At 50.4% G+C, this 24,703-nt stretch overlaps 3 protein-coding genes across 3 annotated transcripts in view; 1 reads left to right on the top strand and 2 right to left on the bottom strand.

Annotated features, from left to right (window-relative positions):
* Positions 1-4,727, top strand: part of CNTN2 (contactin 2) — an 18,532-nt gene extending 13,805 nt beyond the window's left edge. The window contains exons 16-22 of the mRNA XM_021686609.2: positions 1,431-1,501; positions 1,810-2,044; positions 2,376-2,488; positions 2,941-3,127; positions 3,452-3,564; positions 4,018-4,186; positions 4,618-4,727. Coding sequence (XP_021542284.2) covers positions 1,431-1,501; positions 1,810-2,044; positions 2,376-2,488; positions 2,941-3,127; positions 3,452-3,564; positions 4,018-4,186; positions 4,618-4,727 — 998 coding nt within the window. The remainder of the gene's footprint in view (positions 1-1,430; positions 1,502-1,809; positions 2,045-2,375; positions 2,489-2,940; positions 3,128-3,451; positions 3,565-4,017; positions 4,187-4,617) is intronic.
* Positions 4,728-12,568: 7,841 nt separating this feature from the next.
* TMEM81 (transmembrane protein 81) lies at positions 12,569-13,420 on the bottom strand. The gene has a single exon (XM_021686575.1). The coding sequence runs from the start codon at positions 13,418-13,420 to the stop codon at positions 12,569-12,571; it is 852 nt and encodes a 283-aa protein (XP_021542250.1).
* Positions 13,421-14,963: 1,543 nt separating this feature from the next.
* Positions 14,964-24,703, bottom strand: part of RBBP5 (RB binding protein 5, histone lysine methyltransferase complex subunit) — a 38,369-nt gene continuing 28,629 nt past the window's right edge. Inside the window, exons 12-14 of the mRNA XM_044916317.1 lie at positions 24,366-24,595; positions 23,130-23,321; positions 14,964-16,977 (exon numbers count right to left, since the gene is read on the bottom strand). Coding sequence (XP_044772252.1) covers positions 16,949-16,977; positions 23,130-23,321; positions 24,366-24,595 — 451 coding nt within the window. The 3' untranslated portion in view covers positions 14,964-16,948. The remainder of the gene's footprint in view (positions 16,978-23,129; positions 23,322-24,365; positions 24,596-24,703) is intronic.

The following is a 24,703-nucleotide window of genomic DNA, read 5'->3' as shown; positions in this document are numbered from 1 at the left end:
TGTGTGTGTGTGTGTGTGTGTGTGTGTGTGTGTGTGTGTGTGTGTGTAGGGAAGCAGTCCGTGTCTCTAAATCCTTCAGAGCAGGTAAATGGGACAATCTTCCCACAAGCCTCCCTGAAAGGCAGGTAGGTGTCACATCTTGAGTGGGGAAGGAAGGAGAGAGAAGCCAGGAGAGGCACCTGCCCACCCTCTGAGACTTTCACAGCTGAAGGTCCAGAACGAGAGCCTTGGGGTCCTGAGATGGGCAACATGGAATCAGGACCCCGTCTCCCTTTCCCCGGCCACCCAGGCTTCCCCCCTCCCATGTGTAGTAAGGGTCTGCCTCCCTGTGTCCCTTAAACATGGTTTCCCATATGCCCCAGGCCAACTCCCCAATCAGTCAACATTTTTAACCGGTACCTCTCCAGAGTAAGGAATTCCAGAAAAAGCCCCTTCTTTGGTTGAACTTCTTAGAGAGACAAATGAAGGGAGGGGAGTGGTCTCCTTCATTCTGGTATCCCAGGAGTTGGTGAGCAAAAGACAGCTAGGGTGCAGAAGAAAGATGATGGATTTTGAAACCAGAAGAGTTGAGTTCAAATTTGAACTGTGCCATTTATTAGCTGTGTGACCTTAGGCAAGTCACTCAACTGCTCTGGGCCTTGGTCTTTCCACTTGACAAAGGTGATAAGAATGCCCACCTCACAGGATCACATGGGCAGTGTGGTTAAGCACCCCTTGCACATTACAAGGCCCTAAACTACTGACATCAGAATCAAGTGGTAAGTTTCCCCTTGCTGGATTCTCTGTGGAACTATTTTGTCGCTCAGCCAAGTTACCCCCTGCCAAGACTCGTGATCTAATTAAATAGTCTTGTTTTAATATCAGCTTTGTTGAATACTAGAGACAATTAGGAAATTAAATCTGCCATGAAGAGAAAAGTAATAATAAACCCCCCTGCAACCCAAAAGAAATATTTTTTGCATTAACTGCAGTTCCAGATGATTTATTCCCCTCATTTTAGAACAAACTGGAGTTGGTCTCTTTTATTTAGTTCAAACTGACAGGAGAGAAGACAAAGGTCATTTATGGAGCATCAACTATTACGGAGCATGGACTGGTACATGAGCTAGGCACCATTGTGTTGGATTTTATTCTTCTTAGAGCCCTTTGAGAGAAACATTATTATCCTCATCTTACGGAGAGGGCACTCAGGCTCAGAGAGGTTAAGTAACTTGCCCAGGGACACACAGCTAGTAAGTGGCAGAGGTGGGACTTGATGTCAGGTCTCCCTTGACTCCAGAGCCCACGTCCAGAGGGCCTGTTGGAGGACAAAACTAGGGCCAGTGTGAAGGGGTGTCCCCATCCTAGTCTACTGCACAGGCATGGACGTGAGGCTTGTGCCCCGTCACGGTCCATTCACAAGCCACATCTGTGTCCCTTTGCCCTGACAGCCCCCTCGGTGGCACCCTCGGGACTCAGCGGAGGGGGTGGAGCCCCCGGAGAGCTCATCGTCAACTGGACGGTAAGCTGAAGGGACAGAGGCAGAACCGTGCCTCCAAGCTCTCTGGAGGGACACGTCCTGCCCCCCACCCGTCCCCACGCATCTCCAGATTTGCGCTGCGTGTAGAAAGGACCCAGACAGAGCCGCTGTGCGGCCCCGAGTGGGGGCGGGCCGCATCCCCTCCCCCCCCCCCCCCGCACTCACTGCAGGACTCCCCCACCCGCCCCAAGCCCCGGGGCTGCGCCGCTTGGCCGAGGCTGCGTGGGGCCGGAGGCCGGGCAGGCGAACGCCCGGCGGCCCCTCGCCCACGCCACGCTCTTGCCCCCCAGCCCATGTCGCGGGAGTACCAGAACGGAGACGGCTTCGGCTACCTGCTGTCCTTCCGCAGGCAGGGCAGCGGCCGCTGGCAAACCGCCCGGGTGCCCGGCGCCCACACCCAGCACTTCGTCTACAGCAACGACAGCGTCCGGCCCTACACGCCCTTCGAGGTCAAGATCCGCAGCTACAACCGGCGCGGGGAAGGGCCCGAGAGCCTCACGGCGCTGGTGTACTCCGCCGAGGAAGGTGCGCCCCTCCCCGGGCCCGCCCCCGCCCCCGCCTCCGGGCCGTGGGGTGTGCGTGCGGAGGGTGCTGCTCACCCCGGGCGGTCGGGCGGGCCGCTGGCCTCATTCCCAGCCCTGGCTACCCTGTCTCCCGCTCAGGCGAGGGGAAGGAGGAGGGGGGCTCTCTGGGAAGAGAAGCGGGCCTGGGGGATGCTGCGGGAACCCCCTCGTGGCCTTCATCCAGGGCCCTGCGCTCTAGAAAATTCTAAGCAAGGGCAGTCCCGGTTGGCAGCGTCTCTGTAGGACACAGGGAGGCCCCGGGGAATCCAAACCCATTCTGTATCGGTCCCCAGAGCCCAGGGTGGCCCCTACCAAGGTCTGGGCCAAGGGGGTCTCATCTTCAGAGATGAACGTGACCTGGGAACCCGTGCAGCAGGACATGAATGGCATCCTCCTGGGGTATGAGGTGAGCACTGACCTGGGACCTGGGAGAGGAAGGGGGGCTGGGGCACCTCACAGCTCAATGGTCGCTCCTCCTGGGATCACTCATTCACTGACGTGGGGAATTGCCACAGTCTGGGCGGCCCTGGGGAGGCAGCCCTAGCCAAGCCCCTGTGGCTGACGCCCAGAGCCCAGAGCCGAAGACTGAGCTGTGGACAGGCTTGAAGGGAAGTGCTTGCCTAGAGCCAGTCCTGCCTGGGCTCTCTGCGGGGCGCCAGCAAGCCGGCAGCGACGCGCACGTGTCCCTGCTGTCTTGGAGCTCATGACCTAGTGTCCGGGTTCTGAGACCCGAGACTGGGTCAGGAGGACCAGAGGGAGCAGGAGAGGAACAGGATGTCGGTGGCCAGGGCCAGGGTCAGGCTCGCCCTGAGGTGTGGGCTTGGCTGCTGACCCTACGGGTCCCCCTGCCCCCTTCAGCTCCGCTACTGGAAGGCCGGCGACAAAGAAGCAGCCGCTGACCGAGTGAGGACAGCCGGGCTGGACACCAGTGCCCGAGTCACTGGCCTGCACCCCAACACCAAGTACCACGTGACCGTGCGGGCCTACAACCGGGCAGGCACTGGGCCCGCCAGCCCTTCTGCTGATGCCACCACCATGAAGCCCCGTGAGTCTGTCCCCTGGGGGTGGGAGGGCCTCTAGGACCACTCTCTCCCCTTTGATAAGACTAATGTTCTAGCCCAGTAGCCCCGGGCTGGACAGATACAAGACAGCAAGACTAAAGAAAATAGGGAGAATTCATGGCCTCTGAAGCACCTCTCCCTTCTCCAGCCTTTGGGTTTTCATGAGGTTTGTTTCTTAGGTAGCTGTGATAGAATGTTCTGGGTTTAACGGCTGTGGGCAGACACCTAGAAAAAGACCAGCTAAGGCAAGGGGGCGGCTGGGGAGGAAACATTGGGAACATTTCTCAATTTTCTCCCTCCTCCGGCAGCCCCACAGCGCCCTCCTGGCAACATCTCCTGGACTTTCTCAAGCTCCAGTCTTAGTATCAAGTGGGATCCTGTGGTTCCTCTCCGAAATGAGTCTGCAGTCACAGGCTATAAGGTAAGGAAGGGCTCCACCAGGCACTGAGTGGTCGGGCACAGCGCCTCTGAATTTCCAGGGGACAGAGGGAGCTGCAGTGTGGAGCAAGAGGGCTCCGAGTCAGACGTAAGCAGAGTTTGGGATTGTCGGAGACACAAAATATAGGTAGCTTGCAGCCGAGACAGAAGAAAAGGGGCTGAAGGGAGGATGGTGGGAAGACAGGGCTCAAGGGGGCGGCGATGGACTAGGTGAAGTCTGAGGGTCCTTCCAGCCTAAGGAGTCTGCAAAGCTGGTTCAGCTGCTTGCAAGCTTCCCTCCCACCAGTGAGGAGCTTGTTCAAGAGCCTGGTCCGGGCCAACGGGCAACAGGAAAGGTGAGGACCAGCACCGAATGGGCACCTCCCAGTGCCCAGAGCTGGGGAAAAGAATCAGAGGCTGTAAGTAAACTCTACCTTGGCTAACCTCCTCCCCACAGATGCTGTACCAGAATGACTTACACCCGACTCCCACGCTCCACCTCACCAGCAGGAACTGGATAGACATTGCCGTTCCGGAAGACATCAGCCATGCCCTGGTGCAGATTCGGACCACAGGGCCTGGAGGGGATGGGACCCCAGCAGAAGTCCACATTGTGAGGAATGGAGGTGCTGTCTCTTCCCCACCTTATCCCCCAGGAGCATCAGGGTCCGTCCGGATGCTTGATGAAGGAACCATTCCCACCCAAAACAACCCCAACTCAGCCAGACCCCCAGGGGAAAGAGGAAGGGAGGCAGGAACCGAGTGTAACCGAGTCCTGGCACGGCCCTCCCCACCACCTGTCCCCCACCCCCACACATCCCTGAGGGCCAGGGAGGAGTGAGCTCCCTTCACGGGGTACAGGGCCGGTCTCGAGACTGCAGAAGCAAAGGTCTTACAAAATGCTGTAGGAGCAGGGCTGAGAACACCTCCCAGCCCTGAAGCTGCCCTCCCCGAGTCTCCTTAGCCAAGGTTTGGATCCTGTCCTGGGGGTGGGTCGGGGGCAGGCTGGCCCCAAGCCCAGCGGACACAGCCCCACTTTTCCACCTGCTGGTTTCAGGCACAAGCATGATGGTAGAGAACTCTGCAATCAGCCCGGCCCCACATCCTGGCACCATTCTCTCCTCATTGATGGCGATTCTGGTCCTCGCAGGCTACCTGGAGCTCTGATCTTGGCACCCCTCCCTCTCTGCCACAGCTGGACCCCCGCCTCTGATGGACACAGCCAGCTGGCCCTGGCCCCTTCCTGATGCCAAGGTGGCCCAACACAGGGCCTGAGAATGGCTGGCTTTCAGTACCTATTTTAAACAGTGCCCTTTTTTGTAGGAGGTAGGATATTTCATATTCTGCCACAGGATAGAACCTGTGCAAGGATTTCTTTTTCTTTAAATCAAAAGACACCAGGCAGTAACTTCCATGATGATACTGAGCCCTATGCCTGGGCCCTCTGGGGCGCCTGGACGGAAGGAACAGGCCCATGGGAAGAAGGGGGTTTGAAACACGTATCGGCACATCGGGGAAGATGGCGCTCTGGTCCCGCAGACGCACTCCGCCCCCTGGGAGCAGAGTGCCTGGCCCAGTGGGAACACTGGACACCAATGGGCTGCAGTAGGACAAAGCATAAACATCAACGTCCCTCAGTCTAAGGATAGAGCCAGACCCAGGACCAAAAACTCCCCTACTTTCCCCAGGGGCCGCACAGCTGGACCCTGACATTGTCCTCGATGCCCCCTAGAGGCCCCTGCCACCTACCCAGGTGGCTGAAAACCAGTGCGCCAGAGTCCAAGGCCAGGAGCCTGAGTCCCTGCAGCTTGGGGGGATGATACTCCAGACTGCTGAGGGTGGGAGCTCAAAGGGATTGAGAGGCTGGGACACTGGGTAGAAAGGGGCACCAGACTTGGCCTGAGGCATAGTCCCAAGGCAGGTGATGCTGCTGTCTTAGCCAACACTGCCAACCTGACCCTGTCACCCCCAGAGTGACAGAAGCCACCACCGGTGGCCGAGTGACTAAAGGGCTTATCTTGGGGAGGTCCCCCCACCCCACCAAAACCCATCCAGCACAGCCCCTCCAGGGTGTAGGCAGGAGATGGGAGACCCGGCTCATGCGCCCACCCCCTGCCTCCCACTGGGCCTGCGGGCCCCGGGCCCGCCGCTCTCCAGCACTGACTCGCACAGCCTGGGGACAGGGAGGCGGCCTCAGTTCTGTGCATTCTGCAGTCGGGAGTCTTCCCAGAAGGGCCAAGGATACCTGCGGCCCTGCCTGCTCCCAGGAATGCCCTGGGCCACCTGACCAGACTTGTAGCCCAGGCCACCTCCGACTGCTCTTTTGCATTTCCCCCGGAGAAAAAGGCATTAATAAATCATGTGCTCTGGGTACATTCCCAGTCACGGGACAACAGAGCTGGAGGAGGCTTTCGAGCTCGACCTGCCCTAGCCCCTCACTTTACAGATGAGGAAACGGAAGAGTGAGGGACTTCCCAAGGTCACACAGCCTGTCCTACCTTCCTCTTCCGGGCTGTCTGTCCAGAGGAAGGCGGCAGCGCCGAACGGCTATGGCCTGGTTAAGAAGGTCTTAAGAAAGGTGGTGGGCTAGGACAATTCTGCTTCAGGAGGTTCAGGTGGGTCATCGTGGGGTGACCGGCATGGCTGGGTCCCCGCCCGAGGCATGGGCCAATGCCAGGAGACGTCGGTCCTTCGCCTTCCAAGCCGAACTTCTGCGGGGCCCTCGACATGCAGTGCTGGCTTGAAGCCCCCTGCTGCCCTTACCCTGGCTCCAAGGGGCCAAAGCAAGGACAGGGATTCCCCAAACCCAGGCAGCAGTGCTGACACAACCAAGAAACCCCAAAGCCCATGCTCTGACAGGTGGCCCTTCACTTACGGGAGCAGCGAGACAGGCATCTCGTAAGGGACAGGCCTGTGGAGGACCCCAGAGCCTGGCTCCTGTAGTTTACAGTTAGAGCTCTATTTGGTTATGGGTTTTTAACTTTTAAGTCCTGCTCTGTTTTCCTGGGCAGGTTTCTGTTGATGTTTACCGGCTACAATTTTGTTAAAATGTCAGCTCACACTTCTCCGGGCCACCGCAGCACCCACCACTCCGGCCCCGGCCCGGGACCGCCTCCCTGGAGCCACTGACCAAACCCTCCTCACCTGCTCCTATCCATCCTCCCCTCCCCCTAGGCGAGGTGCTGGGGGCTCAGCTAAGTGACCACACGCTGAACACAGAGACCCCAAATGGTCTAGCACCCTTCCTGGTCCCCCGTGGCTGGGATCCCGCCTGTCCCCAGCTCTATCAGAAAGGGGATGCTGAGGGTAAAAAACAAAAAAAAAAACCTTCTTCTAAGGCTTAGCTGAGTCTTTCCTCACTGCCTCGGGCTGTGGCAGGGGAAGCAGGAGGACGGGTGTGTAGATGCTGGGGCGGGAAGGATGAGCCGCTGTGCACGGGGCCCAACAGGGAGCGGGAGGCTGAGGTCCCTGAGCTTGCTTCAGGCAAAAGGCACTCGTGACTAAGAACCTTAGTTCTAATGAGGCCCCTTGGCAAAGGGGAGGAGAGCAGACTGTCTGGAAAACCTAGCAAGGGCTTTTAACTAGGAAAACTCAGCCCAGGAAAACCTCACCAGAACTTGTCCGGGGGATGCAGAGCTGTCTGGAAACTCATGCACCTGCAGCCTCAGATGTCAGGCAGAGGACGGATTCGGGTTCAGTAAGACAGTGGGTGACTGCAGGACATGCAAGCGCATAAAATAGAATAGCCCCCAGCTGAGGTGGCTTACACAGAAGAGCCCCTTCCTGCCCGGGGGGCCTCTGATTTCCACCTTCTCTGCTCACATAGGCTGAGTCTCGCCCCTGCTGTGGTCAGTACTCAATTCTGGATCTCTCCTCTCCCACACACCAAGCCCCAGAGGAGGCGACAAGGGGGACAGCCACAAAGAAGTCCTTTACCCACAGCTTAGTGGCCAGTAAGTGCCTTGAGGACTAGGGACAGAGACAGCCTGCAGACACGGCCTCAGGGCTGCGGGGAACAGTCTCTCCATTCTGCCTACGTTTGGGCTCAGCCTACAGGGCCCTCTGCCCCCTGGTCTTGGCTACTTGGTCCTTGTTGCTCTAACAGTCTCGATGTATACCTTGCCCTCAGGCAGACAGGAGCTCTCTCCAGCTCGGGTCTTGGGGGCCAGCAAGGTCAGGCTATCCACTTGCATTCAGGTCGTCAAATGACAGAGATGGGCCGGGGAACGGAAAAGCCATGAGGAGGGGCTCTTTTTCTTTTGATAAAATAACAGAATCGGAGGTCCAACATCAGGAAGAGCTTCAGCAGGGAGAGCCCGGGATGAGGGATGAAGAGGCTGCTTCCTCTTCTAGGGGCCTCTGGGGAATTCTGACAGCTGTCGGTCTGGGGTCTAAGCCCGGTGAAGTCTGGAGGGTGAGGAGATGCTGTTGAGTGTCCTTGCAGGACCGCGATTCTGCAGTCAGCACAGGAAGAGTCTTGGCACTCCTTCCCGCCGTGGCCCCTTCCCATAGGTGTAGTGACCACAGTCACTGTCACGAAGTGGGGAGGCTCACCTCGGGCACTCCTTGGCGGCAGACAGTGCCTCTTGGCAGCCCCAGGGGCCATGGAGCCTCCTCAGGGCAAGAACCCAAGCTGGCTAAGGATGTTTCACTCCCTTTCATCTCCTCCCCACCTAGAGGACTCTCTTTTCTCTTCCTGGCTCAGAATGTGACCGCCAACCAGAGGGTAGTGCTGGCGGGCTAGGGGTAGCCTCAAACCTGGTTCCGAGGCCCAGGTGTGGTGCCGTTTCCCCAGGTCAGACCTAAGCGGGGCTTCGTCCTGGGATGAACAAGGTTGCCCGAGAGGCTCCTGGAGGGGTGTGAGGGATTAGATGGGCATCTGTAAGGGACTTCTAAAAGCTGCATGGGAAGAGGGGCCTGGTAGCTGTATATATGGTCATAGGCTTTGAGAAGGCAGGAGAATAAAGGGAAACTGGAGAGGGGGGAAAAAATAGGCCAGATAACTTTGCCTAGAGCCCCAGGGAGCCTAGCGCCCTTCGATGGGGTGCACCCTGCCTTGGCCCCCAGACTCCAACTTACCCAGCCCCATCCAGGGCCTGCAGGCTCACAGGCTCACGGCTGGGCGAGGGCTAGGGCTCCATCAGACCCCCCTGACTCGACCCCGTTCTTGTTGAAATGGAACCACTTCCACTGGCCTATTGTTCGTCTCTCTTGTACTTCTGATGGTAGTTATTTATTGACTCTGGTAGCAAGCAGTTCTTAAATAAAGATGATTTCTCAACGTGCTGGGGCAGTGGGCACCTGCTGTGGGTGTTTATCATCAGGCTAGAGCGCACGGTCCGTCCTGTTCTCTGGCCCAGGCCGGTCACCAGCGCCCGCCCCCCTTTACACGGTCAGCTCGAAGGAAGTCACAGCACACAGTCCCCTCCTGCGTCGCGCAGGCCTGGGACAGGGGAGAATGAGGCCAAGGAACTGTAAGGCAGGCCCAAGCAGAACCCGCGCGGGCTCTACCCAGCACAGGGGCGCAAACGGTGCTTCAGGCTTCCCTGGCTTTTCAGACGTTTGACAGCAGTGACTCAACGGTACCAAAGGGAAGCCTTCCCCCCCGCAGGGACACAGTGACCCGCACCTAGCAAGAGGGTGCCAGGAGGCTGTGAATCCCTACTCACATTTGACAGCGGCCACATCCTCTCCTGCACTCAACACACACTCATCAGGCCTCCCTTACATCCGAGACACACGCGCACGGTTGACACATATGCACAGCCCTGCGAGTGCTCGAGTCTTTCGGTGCAGAACAGGCAGGGCTCCGTGCCGACTGCGCCCTGGCGCCCCTGTCCGGGAAGAGGGAGACGAGGGTGAGCAGAGCCCCTGCCCCCTCGGGGCTGAGCTACATGCCCAGGGCCGACGGGGAGCCCCCAAGAGGTGCCGGCCCGAGGGCAGCAGGACGGTGGGCTAATCCCTTCCACCTTGCACCCAGAGGGGCTGCTGGGAGCACCGGCCAGTCTGAAACCCAAATTTTCGTCAGCGTGTGGTTCACCCTCCCTCCAGAGGCAGATCACATGCACAGAATTCAATGAACTGGACGGAGTTCCTGCCTTTACGGACACATCGGAGGGTTTGGGGTGTTTGTTTTCCTCCTCCTGTTCAATCCCTTTACGGTCTCAGAGCCAAAATTTCAGAGCCCCAAGCACAGAGGGCTGTGAGCCAGAGCTCCACAGGCTCCCACTGCACGCGTCCTGCTGGCTTGCGACGGGCGCTGGCCGAGCTCCTCACCCCCTGCCTCGGGTCTGGCTCTGTGGCTGTAAAATGGGGATCTGCCCCCGTCAGCCACCCCCCTCCTCAGCCATGCCGTACTGAGTTCATTAGACCAAAGACACTCCTTTATCCTCAAGACCAGCAAGCGCTCTCCCGAGTGCCTGAGCAAACCGCCCGGCCCTGAACTGAGGCCCTAGGTGATGCCCTCCCTCCTGCCCTTCCAGGCACAGCATCGCTCTCGTCGCGCCCTCCCACTCTGAAAAACAGAGACGCTCTGAACTCGTGATCTCTGTGTATCGGGGACACTGAAAGGGCCTAAGGGCATGACTCCCCAGTGGCCGTGAGCACACCTAGCACCCAGATCTTGCCTCCTGAATACTACTCCCCGCACTAAAAGGGAACCAGAATCCCTTGGAGAAAGGTTTGGGTTTGGAGAAAACAAAGTCCAAATGTGGATCTGAGGCATCTTGTTGTTCTAGAAAGCAAGGACATGCTCCAGGTCAAATGGGACCACAACAAAAGGACGGAAAGAGCTGGCTTGAAGAGATTCCTACCAGCCAAAATTGGGGACAACTTAAACATCAAAAATAGGACAACAGTCATGGATTATATATAATTCACTGAAAAAGAGAATCCATGGAGCATCCTCAAAAATAAAAAGAGCAGCTGTTCTTTACAGAAAAATGCAGGCTAATGAATATAGTCAAGGAAGGGCATGTTAGCGTTGCCATTCTACAGTTCCCGGCAGGCAATAGGCAAGGATCACGAATGGATTCTAAGGCATTAATGGTTATTAGGAATACCACAAAGTATCCCCCCCCAACAAATTACTAATTACAAGAGGAAAAAATATACACCTTTGAAGAGACCTGGCAGTCAGCACCTTAACCAAATCACCACACTTGTTAGCAGTGAGTCACCCTGACACCGTGTGCCTGAGGTGATACAAGGAGCACACACCGTTTGCGGGCGGCTACGGTCAAAACTGTGGAAGATCTGTTCCTCAGGAATCTAATCGGGGGACAATCATGACAAACCTGGATGGTGCGTCACTATCCAAGACAACCGGCTTGACTCTTGGATAAAATCAGTGTCATCAACAACAACAAAAATGCAGGTCTGTTGTAAAATAAGACTTAAGAGAAACAACCAAATGTATCATGTGAAGCTTCACTTGATCCTGGATCAACAATTAAAAGGCTCTTAAGATTTTAGAAGCCAGGAAGATGAAGTATCAACCATACGTAAGATTAGGGAATTGTTAATTTTCTGAGGTGGGGTGAAGATACTGTAGTCCTACAGGAGAACGTCTTTATTAGCAGATGCGTACATGATTTTGGAGTAAAGGGTCATAAAGTCTGTGACTAACTCACAAGTGGTTCAATAAAATCAGCATCTATTTAGAGAGAAAGATAAACATAGAAAAACATTCACAACTGGTGAATCTAAGTAGAGGATCTATGGGTTGTCATCAAATTTTTCTTTCCACTTTTCTATGGGATTGAAATTATCTTAACTGTTTTTTTAATTAAGTTCTATGCCCAACATAGGGGGTCGAACTCAACCCCGAGATCAAGAGTCGCACACTCCAACTGAGCCAGCCAGGCGCCCCTGAAATTATTTTTAACAGTAGAATAATAGAGAGCCATTAGCCATAATTTAAACTGAGTTATTAGGATCCTCGGGGTTGGGGCTCAGGAATCTCATTCTTTAAAAGCTCATCCGGGTGATTCAGACACACAGAGAAAGAACCACTAGAGTCCAAGTCTTCACATCTACCCCACGTCTGCAGCTAGAGAAAAAGTAAGGGGAAGAAGTGCTCCAAATTCTCTCAGAATTAGCTCAGCTGGTGGCCAAGAGCCTTTTCCCTGACAATCCCATAAGCCATTTATCATCTCACACAGTCTGAATGGCCCCTGAGGGTCTTAGGACTGATTTCCTATGGAGGTAGGAAGGTCTTAGTCATTCCTTGGGCAGCCTTGGCTGCTCGAAGAAACTAATACACTTGATTCTCCAGGAACACATGCTTCAGGGCATTGGAAGAGCAAGGAGGATAGGAGCAGGGAGCAAGTCGAGGAACTGTTCAGGGGAAGCCTACCAGACGTGAAGAATCCAGTGTTCCACCAGGAATCAATTTAACACCACACACAGAGGGTTCGCCCAGGGAGTACAGAAGAGGCAGACAACTTATTAACATTTAGTGACTGTTAACATACCCAGGTCAGATGTCATTACTAACAGCCCTGGCTCCGCCACAAGAGGGCATATGCCCTCCTACAAAGCAATGTGTGCAATGTCTCTTCTAAGAAATCGGAGGAAAAGGAAAGCTAGACAGATTATGGGACAATTTAAACAGATGCAAGAGATTTTTAACTAAAGAGTAGAGAAGGTTAGTCTCCACGCAGCTACTATGAATGATTTTTATTGAAGAGGAATAAAAGGTTTCCACTAGAAAAGCTATTAACACGTCCTTCTATGTGATTATACTGCTCAGAAGGGACAGAGGTGGAGAGGCATGAAGTTGTAAGAGATAGTGAATGCAAACCCGGAAGCTAGAACTCTTCCCAGGTGCAGCGGCGGTGCCTATGGTTAGGCTTTCTGGGGGCCTAGTGGCAGGAAGATCAGGAAGAGATCCATCTGGAGTACTGCCCATCGCGCTACCACGATGTTGCCCCTCTCACTCCTTTGGCGGTGGAAGCCCTCCCTCCTAGCCAGGCCACAATCAGACCACCAAATACTCCTTTAAAAAGCTAGCCTGGCTTCCTGAACGGGCCCAGCAGGTTCCTGGGCAGCCAGCCTTTCCGGAGGGAGGCTCTGAAGGACTCAAGGACAGTACTGCTGTAGATCAGCCTCAGCCCACTGCCCAGGGCAATGATCACCAACACACCACCAGCTACTCCACTGGTAATCCCTATTCCCAAAGCTACAGCCACCTTCTTTTTCCATGGTGGGCCATGAGGCTTAGAACCATTGTCCAGATTCACTTCCAGGCCCTTATCGACTAACTTCTGATGCTCAGTAAGGGACTGATGGAATTTCAGGTTCACCAAGTTAGGAGGAAGGACCCGCAGCCCAAAATAGAGCCTCTTGACAAACCTCAAGTTTCTTAACAGCTGCACATCACACCGGTATGTCCCAGAGTCATACTCCTGAATAGACTCGAACCTCACAAAGTGCGAGCTGGCCCGGAAGGGTTTGAAGATTTCATCATCAGTTGAGATGATACCGCGAGCAAGTCGCCAGGTGAACCGGAAAGCTTCCCTCCCCACCTCCAGGATGTCTGAACTCAGGCAGCTCAGCTCAAATTCCTTCCCTATGAGAACGGTGAAATGGAGCATCCCACAGATCCAGTTGGTCAGACATTCTAAGCGCTGAGACGTACACTTCCTTCTCACGCCATCAGGGCCCACCTCGCAGACGGTCTCCTCCTTATAGCCAAGGCCACAGGTGACCGTGCAGCTGGTGGCATTGACAATAACCTTCCCCACGGCTTGCTGCAGTTTCTTTGGGATGGCCAGTGTTTTTGGTAAAGTCACCACCAAAGGCAGACTAAAGGCCAACACCAAGCTCCCGAGGAGGAAACCAGCGGCCGAGGTCCTCATGTCTCACCTCCGTCAGCCGGCACCCGAGGTGTCCCAGGTGAATCCTCTATGGCGTCACTTCATTCCCTTGACACAAGCTCTCCTTCAGCGTCAAAACACAGGATGCACCCGTTGTCAATGAAACACTGCAGCTTGATCAACACAAATCCAGTCCTTATGGACAGATGAGGCCACGGGCAGGGAAAAAGTCACCACGTTGCCGCTTTACTAGCTCTTGCTTGTCGGTGACCACCTCACCAGTCCTCATTCTGTCCACGCCCTTGTAATGAACTTAAATCCACCCTCTCGGGAAGACAAAGATGGAAGAGATTTCAGCTTCTGAAGTCAATGTCCAAATTACTTCAAATGCATAGCAAAGCTATTCTTCCTCACCCCTGCCTCCCCTCTCCGAACTGTAGGATCCAAATTAAAGGGCTTCAAAACCCCAGTTAAATCTGGCCAAGAAATCAAATACCAGGTCTAAAAAAATAAATAAAAGAGGATTACCTTGCATTAAGTTATTATTGACTTCAAAGGCTCCTAAACCCTTCTGTAAAAAAGAATTAAGAACTATGGACTGGAAGCCAAGTGATCAATCCTTCCTGAATTTCTATTTCCTCCTTTGTAAATTAAGATCACCTGGCCTACTTCAGGAGGGTCACTTTGGGCAATAAATGATAAACTGTACATGAAAACACTTTGTAAAGTGTGAAACACTGTTCACAGGTAAGGAATTTTAAATAGAAATGAAAAATTCATGAAGACAAGGACCGAGCTGCCCTTTTAGAATCCAAATGTTTATCCGCAAGAGGGGCGATACCCAATACAGCCCCTCTCCCCATTCTAGACACTCTTCCCTCCCAAGGGCACTGAAGGTGTTTTTTTGGGGGGGGATACATAATCCTGCCCACCTCTCGGCCTACTCCCTTACCTCCACAGAACAGAGGAGCTCATCATTCACTTGGGTCAAGGTTGCTATGAAACAGCTATGACGTCAAAGACAGATTCTTAGTCCCAGAACAAAAAACAAAAAACAAACAAAAAATGAGCGGTAGACACTCAGATTTGACAATGATTAAAACCAAAGACTTAAACAGACTTTGAGTTTGAAAGCAATTTAATCTAAGGGGGGAAAAAAAGTCAAATAAAGAGGAATTTAACAGTACTTACATTTTAAGAAAGATCCTTGGAAGGGAGGAATGTGTTTTTGTAATATCCAGAATATCCCCCAGCACTGTGGCCTCTGCCGAGTACTTACACACACTTACGGCATTAAAGAATCTGGAGAGGGATCATTCCTAGACGATCTTTGTGGTATAACACCAACTCTTTGCTTGATTCATTCATTTATAATCTTGTCCAGAACTCTGGACTCCCCAAGCACCCCCCACTCCTCCCAGGTCTGCATCTTTGCACAGAAAGATCTAACATCAGTCCAGTAAACTGCATTACCTGTCCTACAAATTAAAGGGGCTAGTGAGTTTCAGAAGCAGCGTCCACAAACCAGCATCCACACCTGTTCTTTAATAAACATCCGATTTTATTTACAAAGCATTAAAGCTTCAGCAAGAAGTAACCCAAGGCTAAGTCTCATCTTGTACAAAACTATGGAACATTAAAAAAACGAAATGGCGGGATGGGGCGGATGGGGGGGGAGGAATGACAAAAGAGAATACGCATATATTGTACATATTGAGAAAAAAATCAAACTGGATAGAAGGTTTCAGGAGCTGAAAAAAATTCCCAAAGCATAAATAATTATTAGGAAGTGCTGCCAGACACCATCTGGCAGGGCTGAAGCCGATCTTCTCAGGAGCCAGTCGAGGAGGTGTCCGGACATGGCAGAAACATCCCAACACACAGGCAGAGGACACCGAGCTACTCTGCCCCTGTAAGTAGGGCAGAGACCTTCTGTATCAGTTTGTGCAAGATCGAGATCGCGGTGCACGTCCACAGAGAAATGGAATGGAAACAATGTGTGCAAAACAAAAAACCCGTCCAGTGAGCCACCTGCCAATCTGAACCACTGGTAGGATGTGAAATAAGAAATGAAATTCACAAAATGAGCATTTAAGGAAAAAAGCCGAAAAAAGCCGTGGCGGCTAAAAATACAGGCATTTTGCAACTGACTCAGGGGGGGCTCTTACTTCAACTACGGAATATTTTGGTTCTAAAAGACGGAGCAGGAGAAAGAGGCTCTTCCTGATGTAAGTCTACTTTGATTGCTATCCTAAAATCCCAAAGGTAACCCACTCGTGTGGGGCTGCCCACAGGAGCACCCAGCTGTTGGCGGGACTCTCCCCGGAGGATGCCGCACCGATGACAGCCCAGGTCAGCTAAAAGCTCTCTGCAGAGAGTCCTCTCCACACCTGGGACTCTGGGTTCAGAGAATTCTCAGAGAATTTCAAACACCTCATGTACACGTCCATCCTATCTGCTACTTTGTATATAAAGAACAGCAAAAGCAAGAAGCAGGAAGTAAAAAAATTTTTTAAAAAACTAAGCAACCTTTCACAGAAAGGAAGAGACTGAAAACATGTCGTACGGAGGAGCGGGGATACAAGAAGGGGAAAATGTCACAACAAAAGGGAAGGGACATAGATCCACACGCGATAAAAAAAATTTTTTCCTTGATCTTTGATTTGAACTGTGTTGTTGCTGCTTTGATTGTGGACGGTTTGACTTTAGTCCTTGCATAGATTCCCCCACCCCAATAAAAAAGAAGCTCGTGGAGAGACCCCTTGGTTTGTTTCCCTCTCTGGACACCAGCACAGGTGAAGCAATATGAACTACTGATGATTCTTTGCTGCAGACAGATGAAACTCGCTATCTTCAAAAACCATGATTATTGAGAATGAACCACTACTGGAGGAAAACATGCAATGGAAGGAAAACAAAGAAAAACCCTGACCCTCTTATAGCCCAGCTTCTGGAGCAAAATTGGGTATGCCAAGAAGAGGGGGCCTTTCTTATCTTTCTTCCCTTTCTGAAAACTTGAAAGCTTTCGAGCACTTTCTTTTCTGCCCATCCTCTGTACACAATAGGGAAATATAGGAGGTATCTGGTGAGAGAGTTAAGTTTAAAAATGGAAGACAGAATATGCAACAGAAGTTTTTCTAGGATACCGGCAGCAAAACTTCAGATGAGAGTAAGTCACTCGAGGACATGCATGGAGGATGGAAGGCAAATAGGATAGGAAATGTCAGGTCAAAATGATCCTGGGCACAATAGTTAGATGAGCAAAACTGGTCTCTTTTCTCCAGCCACGTAACTAAGCATTGAAGTCTGAATGAGTCAAAACTCCTGTTTGATGTCTTCACAAATCCTCATTCCTGAGAGCCTATTTGGACTTATGCTTGAAAGGGAAGGGCCGTGTACTCTTCTTCCATAATTCACTTCGTCATTCAAATATACGATGCACTCCTTCCACCTCCTGGGTTGGAGGGAGAGGCCTTTGTTTTAAATTAAAGTCAATCTCAAATGACTGACCACAGTGTCCAGAGGCCACATGATGGCAAAGTGGGGAAGAACGAAGAACTTCAAGCGTCTTCATAACAGTTCTGAGATTGCTCCCCCTGCTAAAGAGATGAGACACAAAAAAGACGTCTTTTAGCATCAACCTGGACCAGCAGCGTGCATGACCAGAAACACTGACCGATGCTGGATGATGCCTGACACGCCCACATGCGCTAAGAATTCCCCCTTTAAGTTAAAACCAATGCAACTCCCATTTACTCTTTACTGAAGCAACAAATAATCCAAATCCCAAACTCCCATCCTACTACTTCCCCTAGTACTGCCCCAAAGGGGAAAAAAAGGCAGAATGATCAGAGTTCTACACATTTTCTAAGCTGCTAACCATTCTCCAACATGTTGATAAATGCTTTATAATCCAAGGAGTGCAGTAAGTAGAGGAAAGGAAATTCTAGGGTGCTACTTCTCTTCATCTTTCATATATTAGATTAATGACTCACTAAATAATTAACAATGAGCAAGAGACCCTTTTCCAAGCACCCCTGGGCCTTAACTGACATTCTCCTCACCTTAGAATCCCAATATGGTGAAATGTTAATGAAACCTACTGCTGGCATCTCTATGCGCCAACAACTGATCAGTAAATAAAATCCTCAATAGTAAAATCAAATGAACACTTCCCTGATTATTCCATAGAAGCTGTTCAACCTCTGAGGGACATCCTTAAATGGGCTGCTGTGAAATATTAACTAGGAAGTGTAAGAAGAGAACAAGGTGAAGAAAATCCTCCCAGATGTCATCGGAATTGGGGTGGGGGGGGTGCGGGAAATATGCCACTTGAAGGTATAAAATGGTTAAAAAATAATTGTCCCAGTTATGAAAGAAAAATATCCACTTCTAAACTTTGTTTTCAACCTGATTTTTAAAGTAAAAGTTCAAGCACAGATGAAAACAGGCAATAAAAATATATTCCCATTTGTCTGAGGACAGATGAGAAATTAGGAGATATAAACTCTTCTGGATGCTACATTGTTAAAAATCAAATTTAAACTTTATACATTTCAGTAAGAGAAAAAGTTTCTTTAGCACTTGCTTTTCAAAACATAACTTCTTGAATTGATTTTTTTTTAATTTTTATTTATTTATTTATTTTTTTAGATTTTATTTATTTATTTGACAGACAGCGAGAGAGGGAACACAAGCAGGGGGAGTGGGAGAGGGCGAAGCAGGCTTCCTGCTGAGCAGGGAGCCCGATGTGGGGCTCGATCCCAGGACCCTGAGATCATGACCTGAGCTGAAGGCAGATGCTTAACGACTGAGCCACACAGGCGCCCCATTGATCCTTGCGGTGGGGGAATCCACTCCACAGGGCACAACACCATGCCTTTACCGCATTAAGGCCAATCTGACTGAGTGTTCCCAAGGGTACCCTGACCAATCTTCTCTTAGCCGTTTAAAAATGAACACACCACTAATGTTTTAAGCCTAAATCACGACAGGAAAAACTGGTTTGATCACAAATCAATAGTATTAATAATGAGCACTCAAGACGACTAATGAGGTACATTATACTGATTATCTGAGGTCAGTTAATGTTTCAGTATAGTTCTCATTCACATGGACAGACCAAAATAAGTAAATAAATAAAGGCTTGTCAAGGCATCAGGTAACGAACCAAAACCACAGCCAGCAATACCACTATGAGTAGATAAAATACAGAGCAACAGCAACACAAGAGAAGAGCTCCAGGCTATGTAAAATTCTGCCCCGAGGATCCACAGTATTTTGCTGCAACATAAAGGAAATCGCCAGTAACATAAAATTAAGAAAAACTGGGCTCATGATGAGCTGTTACTGGTCCTCCCGACGGCAGCCAAAGCTAAGGTGGCCTAAGAAAACGCTGGATATGAACTCTCAAATATTACCTTAGTCCGCTAGTAAGATCACAAAGAATGAAAAAGAATATCTACTAGCTATCTGATTTTAGTAGGAGTTCATGAATTAGTCTTTGAAAGACTGATCATTTAAAAAAAAAGAGAGAAGAGGGGGGGAGAAAAACCCCACTCCCTACCAAGCACTCAAAACAATCGGATCGAGGAGGTGGCTCAGAGGCCTGGGGTGGTGGCCGGCACCAGGAGGGCGGTGGCACAGCCACACGCAGGGAAATCCGCATGGCGTCCACGCGCCCCCAGAAGTAGCACCTCTGCTCACTTTGGCCTTTGCCACCCCCAGGAGACCCAGGTATATACCAACCACTTCATGCCCACCTTTCCAAGAGCCCTTTAGACCATGTATGTGATGGGCCACAACTCTGTCACACTTGCTACTGATGACATTTACTGCCAAGAAGCCCTAATTCCTGAGCAATCCTTGAGCCCTCACAGGACAACAAGGACCCTGCTGGTTCTGCTCAATGTCAAGTTTCTGTTCTGAGGACTGTACTCTGGAGAGAATCTAATAAGGAAGTTTAGGGGAATCACATAGATGGTGCTGATGTTGATCGGACCTTTTCGAGAAGTCCCAAGCTCAGGGCTATCCTCACTAAGTAAGTTTCCCCTGATGGGTCCTCATTCATCAGAGAAGGTGTGTCTTCATGGGTGTGGGTCCACTGATGCTAGCTAAGACCAATGAGCTGTTTGATAGGGAAGAATTTTCTGCAGCCCCAGATTCCAGATGGCCAGATTATTTCTATAGCAGTCTAGGTGTCTTCCAACCTTCCTGCATAATCTCCTACAGCAATGTCCAAAAGACCGTAGCAGCTTTGTCAGGGCCGGTGAAGGCTCACGCAATAGCTCCTTCCATAACTGGTCAACTGCAGATTTTAACAAACAGTTGCCATTTATCTAGGCTGAGCAACAACACAGCCTGCACCTATAATTCCTTCAAACAATTTAGCTCTAGGGGCGCCTGGGTGGCTCAGTCATTAAGCGGCTGCCTTCAGCTCAGGTCGTGATCCCGGGGTCCTGGGATCGAGCCCCACATCAGGCTCCCTACTCCGCAGGAAGCCTGCTTCTCCCTCTCCCACTCCCCTTGCTTGTGTTCCCTCTCTCGCTGTGTCTCTCTCTGTCAAATAAATAAAATCTTTAAAAAGAACAACAACAACAATTTAGCTCTGATGGAAAAGTAGGGCACTGGGGCAGAGGCGAGATCCACAAGCCTTGAATCTGCAAATACAACCTCCAGACGGAACTGATTCTTGAAGACGCTTCAACCTCAGGCATTCTGGATCAAGTTTCGCTTCTTACTATCTCCCGGAAAATCTACAATGACCGCATACCGCTTTTCATGGAAAATCTGAGGTGTGGAAGGATACAGAACTCAACTGCCGAAGAGGTTTTTTTCACCTCAGTGGCCTTTGCAGGGAGAACCAAATGAAAATCAGCATGTGCCAGCCAACCTTTGCCCGCTCTGGACCCTGCAGGCCGACCCCGGCCTCTGCCCCAAGAATCCCACACCAAAGGTATGATAGGTTGTCCCGAAACTCAGACGTCTGACGGAGTTATAAGACACCCAGTTTCACCGCCTGTGATGTGCAGCCTCCACAAAGCTCCAAGCCACACTGCAGCTAGAGCACCACAAAGGGTGCAGCCCTTCTGAGAAAGTCGTGGAAGCAAACCACAGTGCCCCCGCTTTGAGGTTTTTTTAAAGATCCTGCTCCTCAGCACTCTGGTTTAACCCGGCCACTGCAGTTTTGGAGATGTCCATTCAGGCAAAGGTCAAGGAACAGGGCCAGAGGAGCAAGAAGAAAATGGGAGGAAGGAAGTGTAGTTTACATGGGGAAGGATGCACTGCACACAGTCACGAGAAGCTGGTGCGATGTTTGCATCATCTACGCAGTTGCTCTGCGTGTGTGTCATCAGAAAAGGTACCATCGCCCTGGCCTGTATGCGGAAGTCTCCTCCAGTCCCTTTGGAGGGTGAAGCTGTTAAAACAGCTGCCTCTCGTGCTCTCTTCGGCAGCACATATACTAAAACAGCTGCCTCTCTCTAAGGCTGATCAACTCAAGCACCCAATAAAAATAATGCACAAAGTGAAAGTCCAGTTTACAGCACCTGCTCAGGATACAGGTTCTAGCCTTTACTGAGGTCAGAACCTCATTTAATCTTGTCAGCAAAGTGAGCAGGAATACACTTCTAATAGGTCCTAGATCCTGGTATGCACTCTTGCTAGGAGCTTTGAAACACTAACTTCTAATGCTGAAGTATCTATTTCACACACAGTTCAAAATTTCACTGCGAGCTATTCAATATTTTGAGAATTTCAGCAAATAAAAATGGCTGAGTAAACTTTCCGACATTTGATTTTGACTCTCGTTTAGACATTTTTGAAGTATAGCTGGGAAACATCACTGCTCTTATACTCTTGAGCTTAAAATCTAACAGCGGCTCATGGTGTCTCTGACAGAAACCCAAGTGGGGAAGGCCAGAGATACTTACTTACTGCTAGTGACCGCATCAATTATAATTAAAAGTTGAAATCACTGTATTAAAGAGAGGAAAATGTGAATTTTCAAAAACTTTTAAATGGTTTATATGCCATACACATACTGTTAAAAAGCAAATGATTAATTACTGGCAGGTTCTGAAGAAGCTAGGAGACTATGTCCTACAGTATTTCAATTAATTCAGTATGTCTGGCCACATTTTATTTTAAGTAGGCCTCATGCCCAGGGTGGAGACCAATGTAGGGCTTGAGCTCACGAACCTGAGATCAAGACCTAAGCTGAGATCAAGAGTGGGACACTTAACTGACTGAGCCACCTAGGCATCCCTCTGGCCATATTTTAAATCACCCTGAAGCATTTCAGCTTTTTAAGCCAGAGGAATCTACTGAAATTTAAACCGTGTTTTTCTGTAGTGGCACCAGCTTGTACAAAAAATAGGTTATAGAGGGATCATTTTTTTTTTTTTACATCAATCAATTACTGACCTGCAATCTTTGTTGGCAATGGCCATGTAACTCTTCTCAGCTATTCTAAAATATATAGAGAGCCTTAAGTGGACTGAACGTGGAGGTGCAAACTGGTATTCAGTGGAACACCATAAATACTGCTGTTGAGGAAAACATGTTGGTGGCTCAAGTGTCATGTGTTGGCTGTGAACACCTAAAATCTAAATTCAGCGCATGTGAGGTGGAATTACTCTAAATGAGTAACTGAGTAGGCTTTAGCTTCCCAACTGAAGAGAATTCCTGTTCACACGATTAACTGCAGGTGTACCTCAAACAAGGAACTCAGTTTCACCGTCTAGTCGTGTGTCCCATCAGCACACTGGGGGTCACACCCTGAAGTTGAAAATTTTAAAGCAAGAGGGGAAAAAACCTGAATACAACCACTGGTATTTTCCCAGTCCTATGTCTGAGTCTACTGAGCTAGCCGCAGGAAATTCAGACCACTGTATTCACTAAAGTAGTGCTCATATACAGAACATTTTCCAAAAGCCCAAAATGTTTGAATACAAATGGACTCCATTTGATTACTGTTTTCCAAACAAGAGACCATCTAGCCTACATTCACAAGTACTTGATAGGAAATTCAAATTGTCCTCCGTCCCGCAATAAACTCCCTCCATCATATAAAAGTGACAAAACTCAGGAAGTTTCAAAGGTGTAGGTGTTAAGAAGCTACACGGATACTGTAATTGCGGTCTTTTTGGTAATAATCTCCTATATGGAAAAACATTTCACCTTCTTCTTTAACATGCTGGTATTACTGACAAGTTTTTTGTTATTGCTTCTAGACTATGGAGAGAGAGAACCACCACCTCTGGGATTTGAATAGTTTAAAGAAAGACAAAACACTACAGTCAGGGTTGTATAAAGCAAACTTCTATTTCTGGTAATCTGTCTGGCTCTTTCATTTGAGGCAAAACAAAACAAAAAAATCTAGAAGCAAATACAGGCAAAGAAATGAATTAAACCAGGGGTTCTTACCCTTTTGGGGGGCCATGGATTCCTACAGGAATCTGATGAAAGCTATGGGCATATCTTCCCCACAAAAATATTAACATAGTATTTTGTATATAATATCAGGGGAATATAGATCCCCTGAGATCTACTGATGGACCCAAGGTTAAGAGCCACTGAATTAAGCCAAATCTGGTTTAGCCTACCCTTGGTGGCAGCCTAACACTCAGCGAAAATCCACCAGCAGGAAAAGGAGGGAAGGAAGGAAAGGGTGCTGCAGTTAAACGGAGTCAGGGGCTGTACAAAGCAAGGCCGCGAAGCAAGCCAGACAGCGCTCCCAGTGTGTCCTTACCTGCCAATGGCTGGCTGAGCTCCGCCTGCACTTTACCCTTCGCTGATCCTTCCAGAGGTAAACCTCTGTCCCCTTTGTAGAGTTTCGGTTTAAATGGAGAATCTTTCTCTTTACCTTTTGATCCTTTAGGCCGGCCTGCTTGCTTCTTCTTGGATTTGCCATCCCCCTTCACACCCAGTAGTGGATGGACTTCTGTAAAAGGACAGAGAGGCACGGGAAGGGATCCACACGCCGCCCATCCCAGCGCCCCAACCAGGCACAGGCCACACACCGTGACTACCCGGGAGCAAAGAGTGCCGCCCTCATGTCCCAGACCCCTTAATACCAGGAGAGAAGTGTGCATTTACTAATTATAAAACTATAAAAGAGTGGCTATTGCAGGAGAAATCGCTGCTTGGCCACGGGCATGCAAGGCCTCCACGGCTCAGACAACAGCTCCAAACCAAAAAGGCAGCTGAGACACAGTGACAATGGAGCACACTGAGCCGTACCAGGAACGCACACAAGCACACTGGCAGGGGAGGAGAGAAAGGGAGTGGGGCTTTGGATCCAGGCCGCCCGGGGCGACAGTCCTGACTCCTCCACTCCCCGAGACCTTGGGCAAGCCGCCTGACCTCTCCAAGCCTAAATTTTCTCCTCTGTAAAGCAGAGAGAGTAAAACAACTTGCGGAGTTGATGTAAAACTCAGCAGTGACACAGAAACAAAACAACAGTGCCTGAAGCAAGCAGGCGCACCATCAGCAGCATCAGGGAGACACAGAGCTGCATCATGGACTGCGGTCAGCTAAAAGAGGGGGATGGCCAACAGTAAACACACACACATACACCCCCCGACCTATCCCAAGAGGTGAGAATAAAGGCTGCCCAGTCAGACTGTAAAAGCAGGGAGGAAGAATGAAAAGATTATCCAGGTCTGACCAGTACTTTACCACCTAATAAAACCACTCTACAGGAAAAAAAGAAGAATGGTATAATGAAACAAACTCTGAGCCAGAGGTCAGAAGACGGCACGTTGTCATTTAGGCGAGTACTAGAAGGCACAATTTCTCCACTTTAGAAGGGAAGTGAAAGCAGATGAAATCGTTACAAAGTCATAAGGAGTTATAAAAAAAAAAAAAAAAAGACTCATGGGAAATTTCCTCCGAGGTAAAATCACTCAAATGGGAAGTTACCAGACTGTGTCGGAGAGTAAGAAGTGATGTCTATCAGGCAACAGGGAGAAGACGCAGCCCTTACCATCATTAGGTACTCCTTGAAGTTCTATATTGGTTGTTTTGGGTTTCTTCTTCGGTGGCTGGGACCCATCCGCTGAAGACTGCCTCTTCTTCTCTGAACTAGCCCCTTCATCCATCAGGGAGGTTTGGACAGCATCCGGTGGGGGGCCATAAGGATTTTCTTCCGGATCTTCTACCTCAGGGGCAATGGGTAAATATAATAGAGCCTTTGAATCTTCCAGCTCTTCATCACTATTTGGAACAGGATCAGGCAAGGGATTGGAAAAAAGAGGAGACAGTTGCTTAAACCATGAACCCTTCCTCTAGGGCAGAATCACCTACATTAACCATAAGCAACAG

Source organism: Neomonachus schauinslandi, chromosome 6, assembly GCF_002201575.2.
Source record: "Neomonachus schauinslandi chromosome 6, ASM220157v2, whole genome shotgun sequence".
NCBI classification, from domain to species: Eukaryota; Metazoa; Chordata; class Mammalia; order Carnivora; family Phocidae; genus Neomonachus; species Neomonachus schauinslandi.
The sequence above is the reverse complement of the archived record's forward strand: the minus strand, read 5'-3'. Positions and strand labels throughout refer to the sequence as shown.

Coding starts and splice junctions, on each gene's coding strand:
- TMEM81 (XM_021686575.1), bottom strand. CDS start 13,420: ATGAGGACCTCGGCCGCTGGTTTCCTCCTCGGGAGCTTGGTGTTGGCC.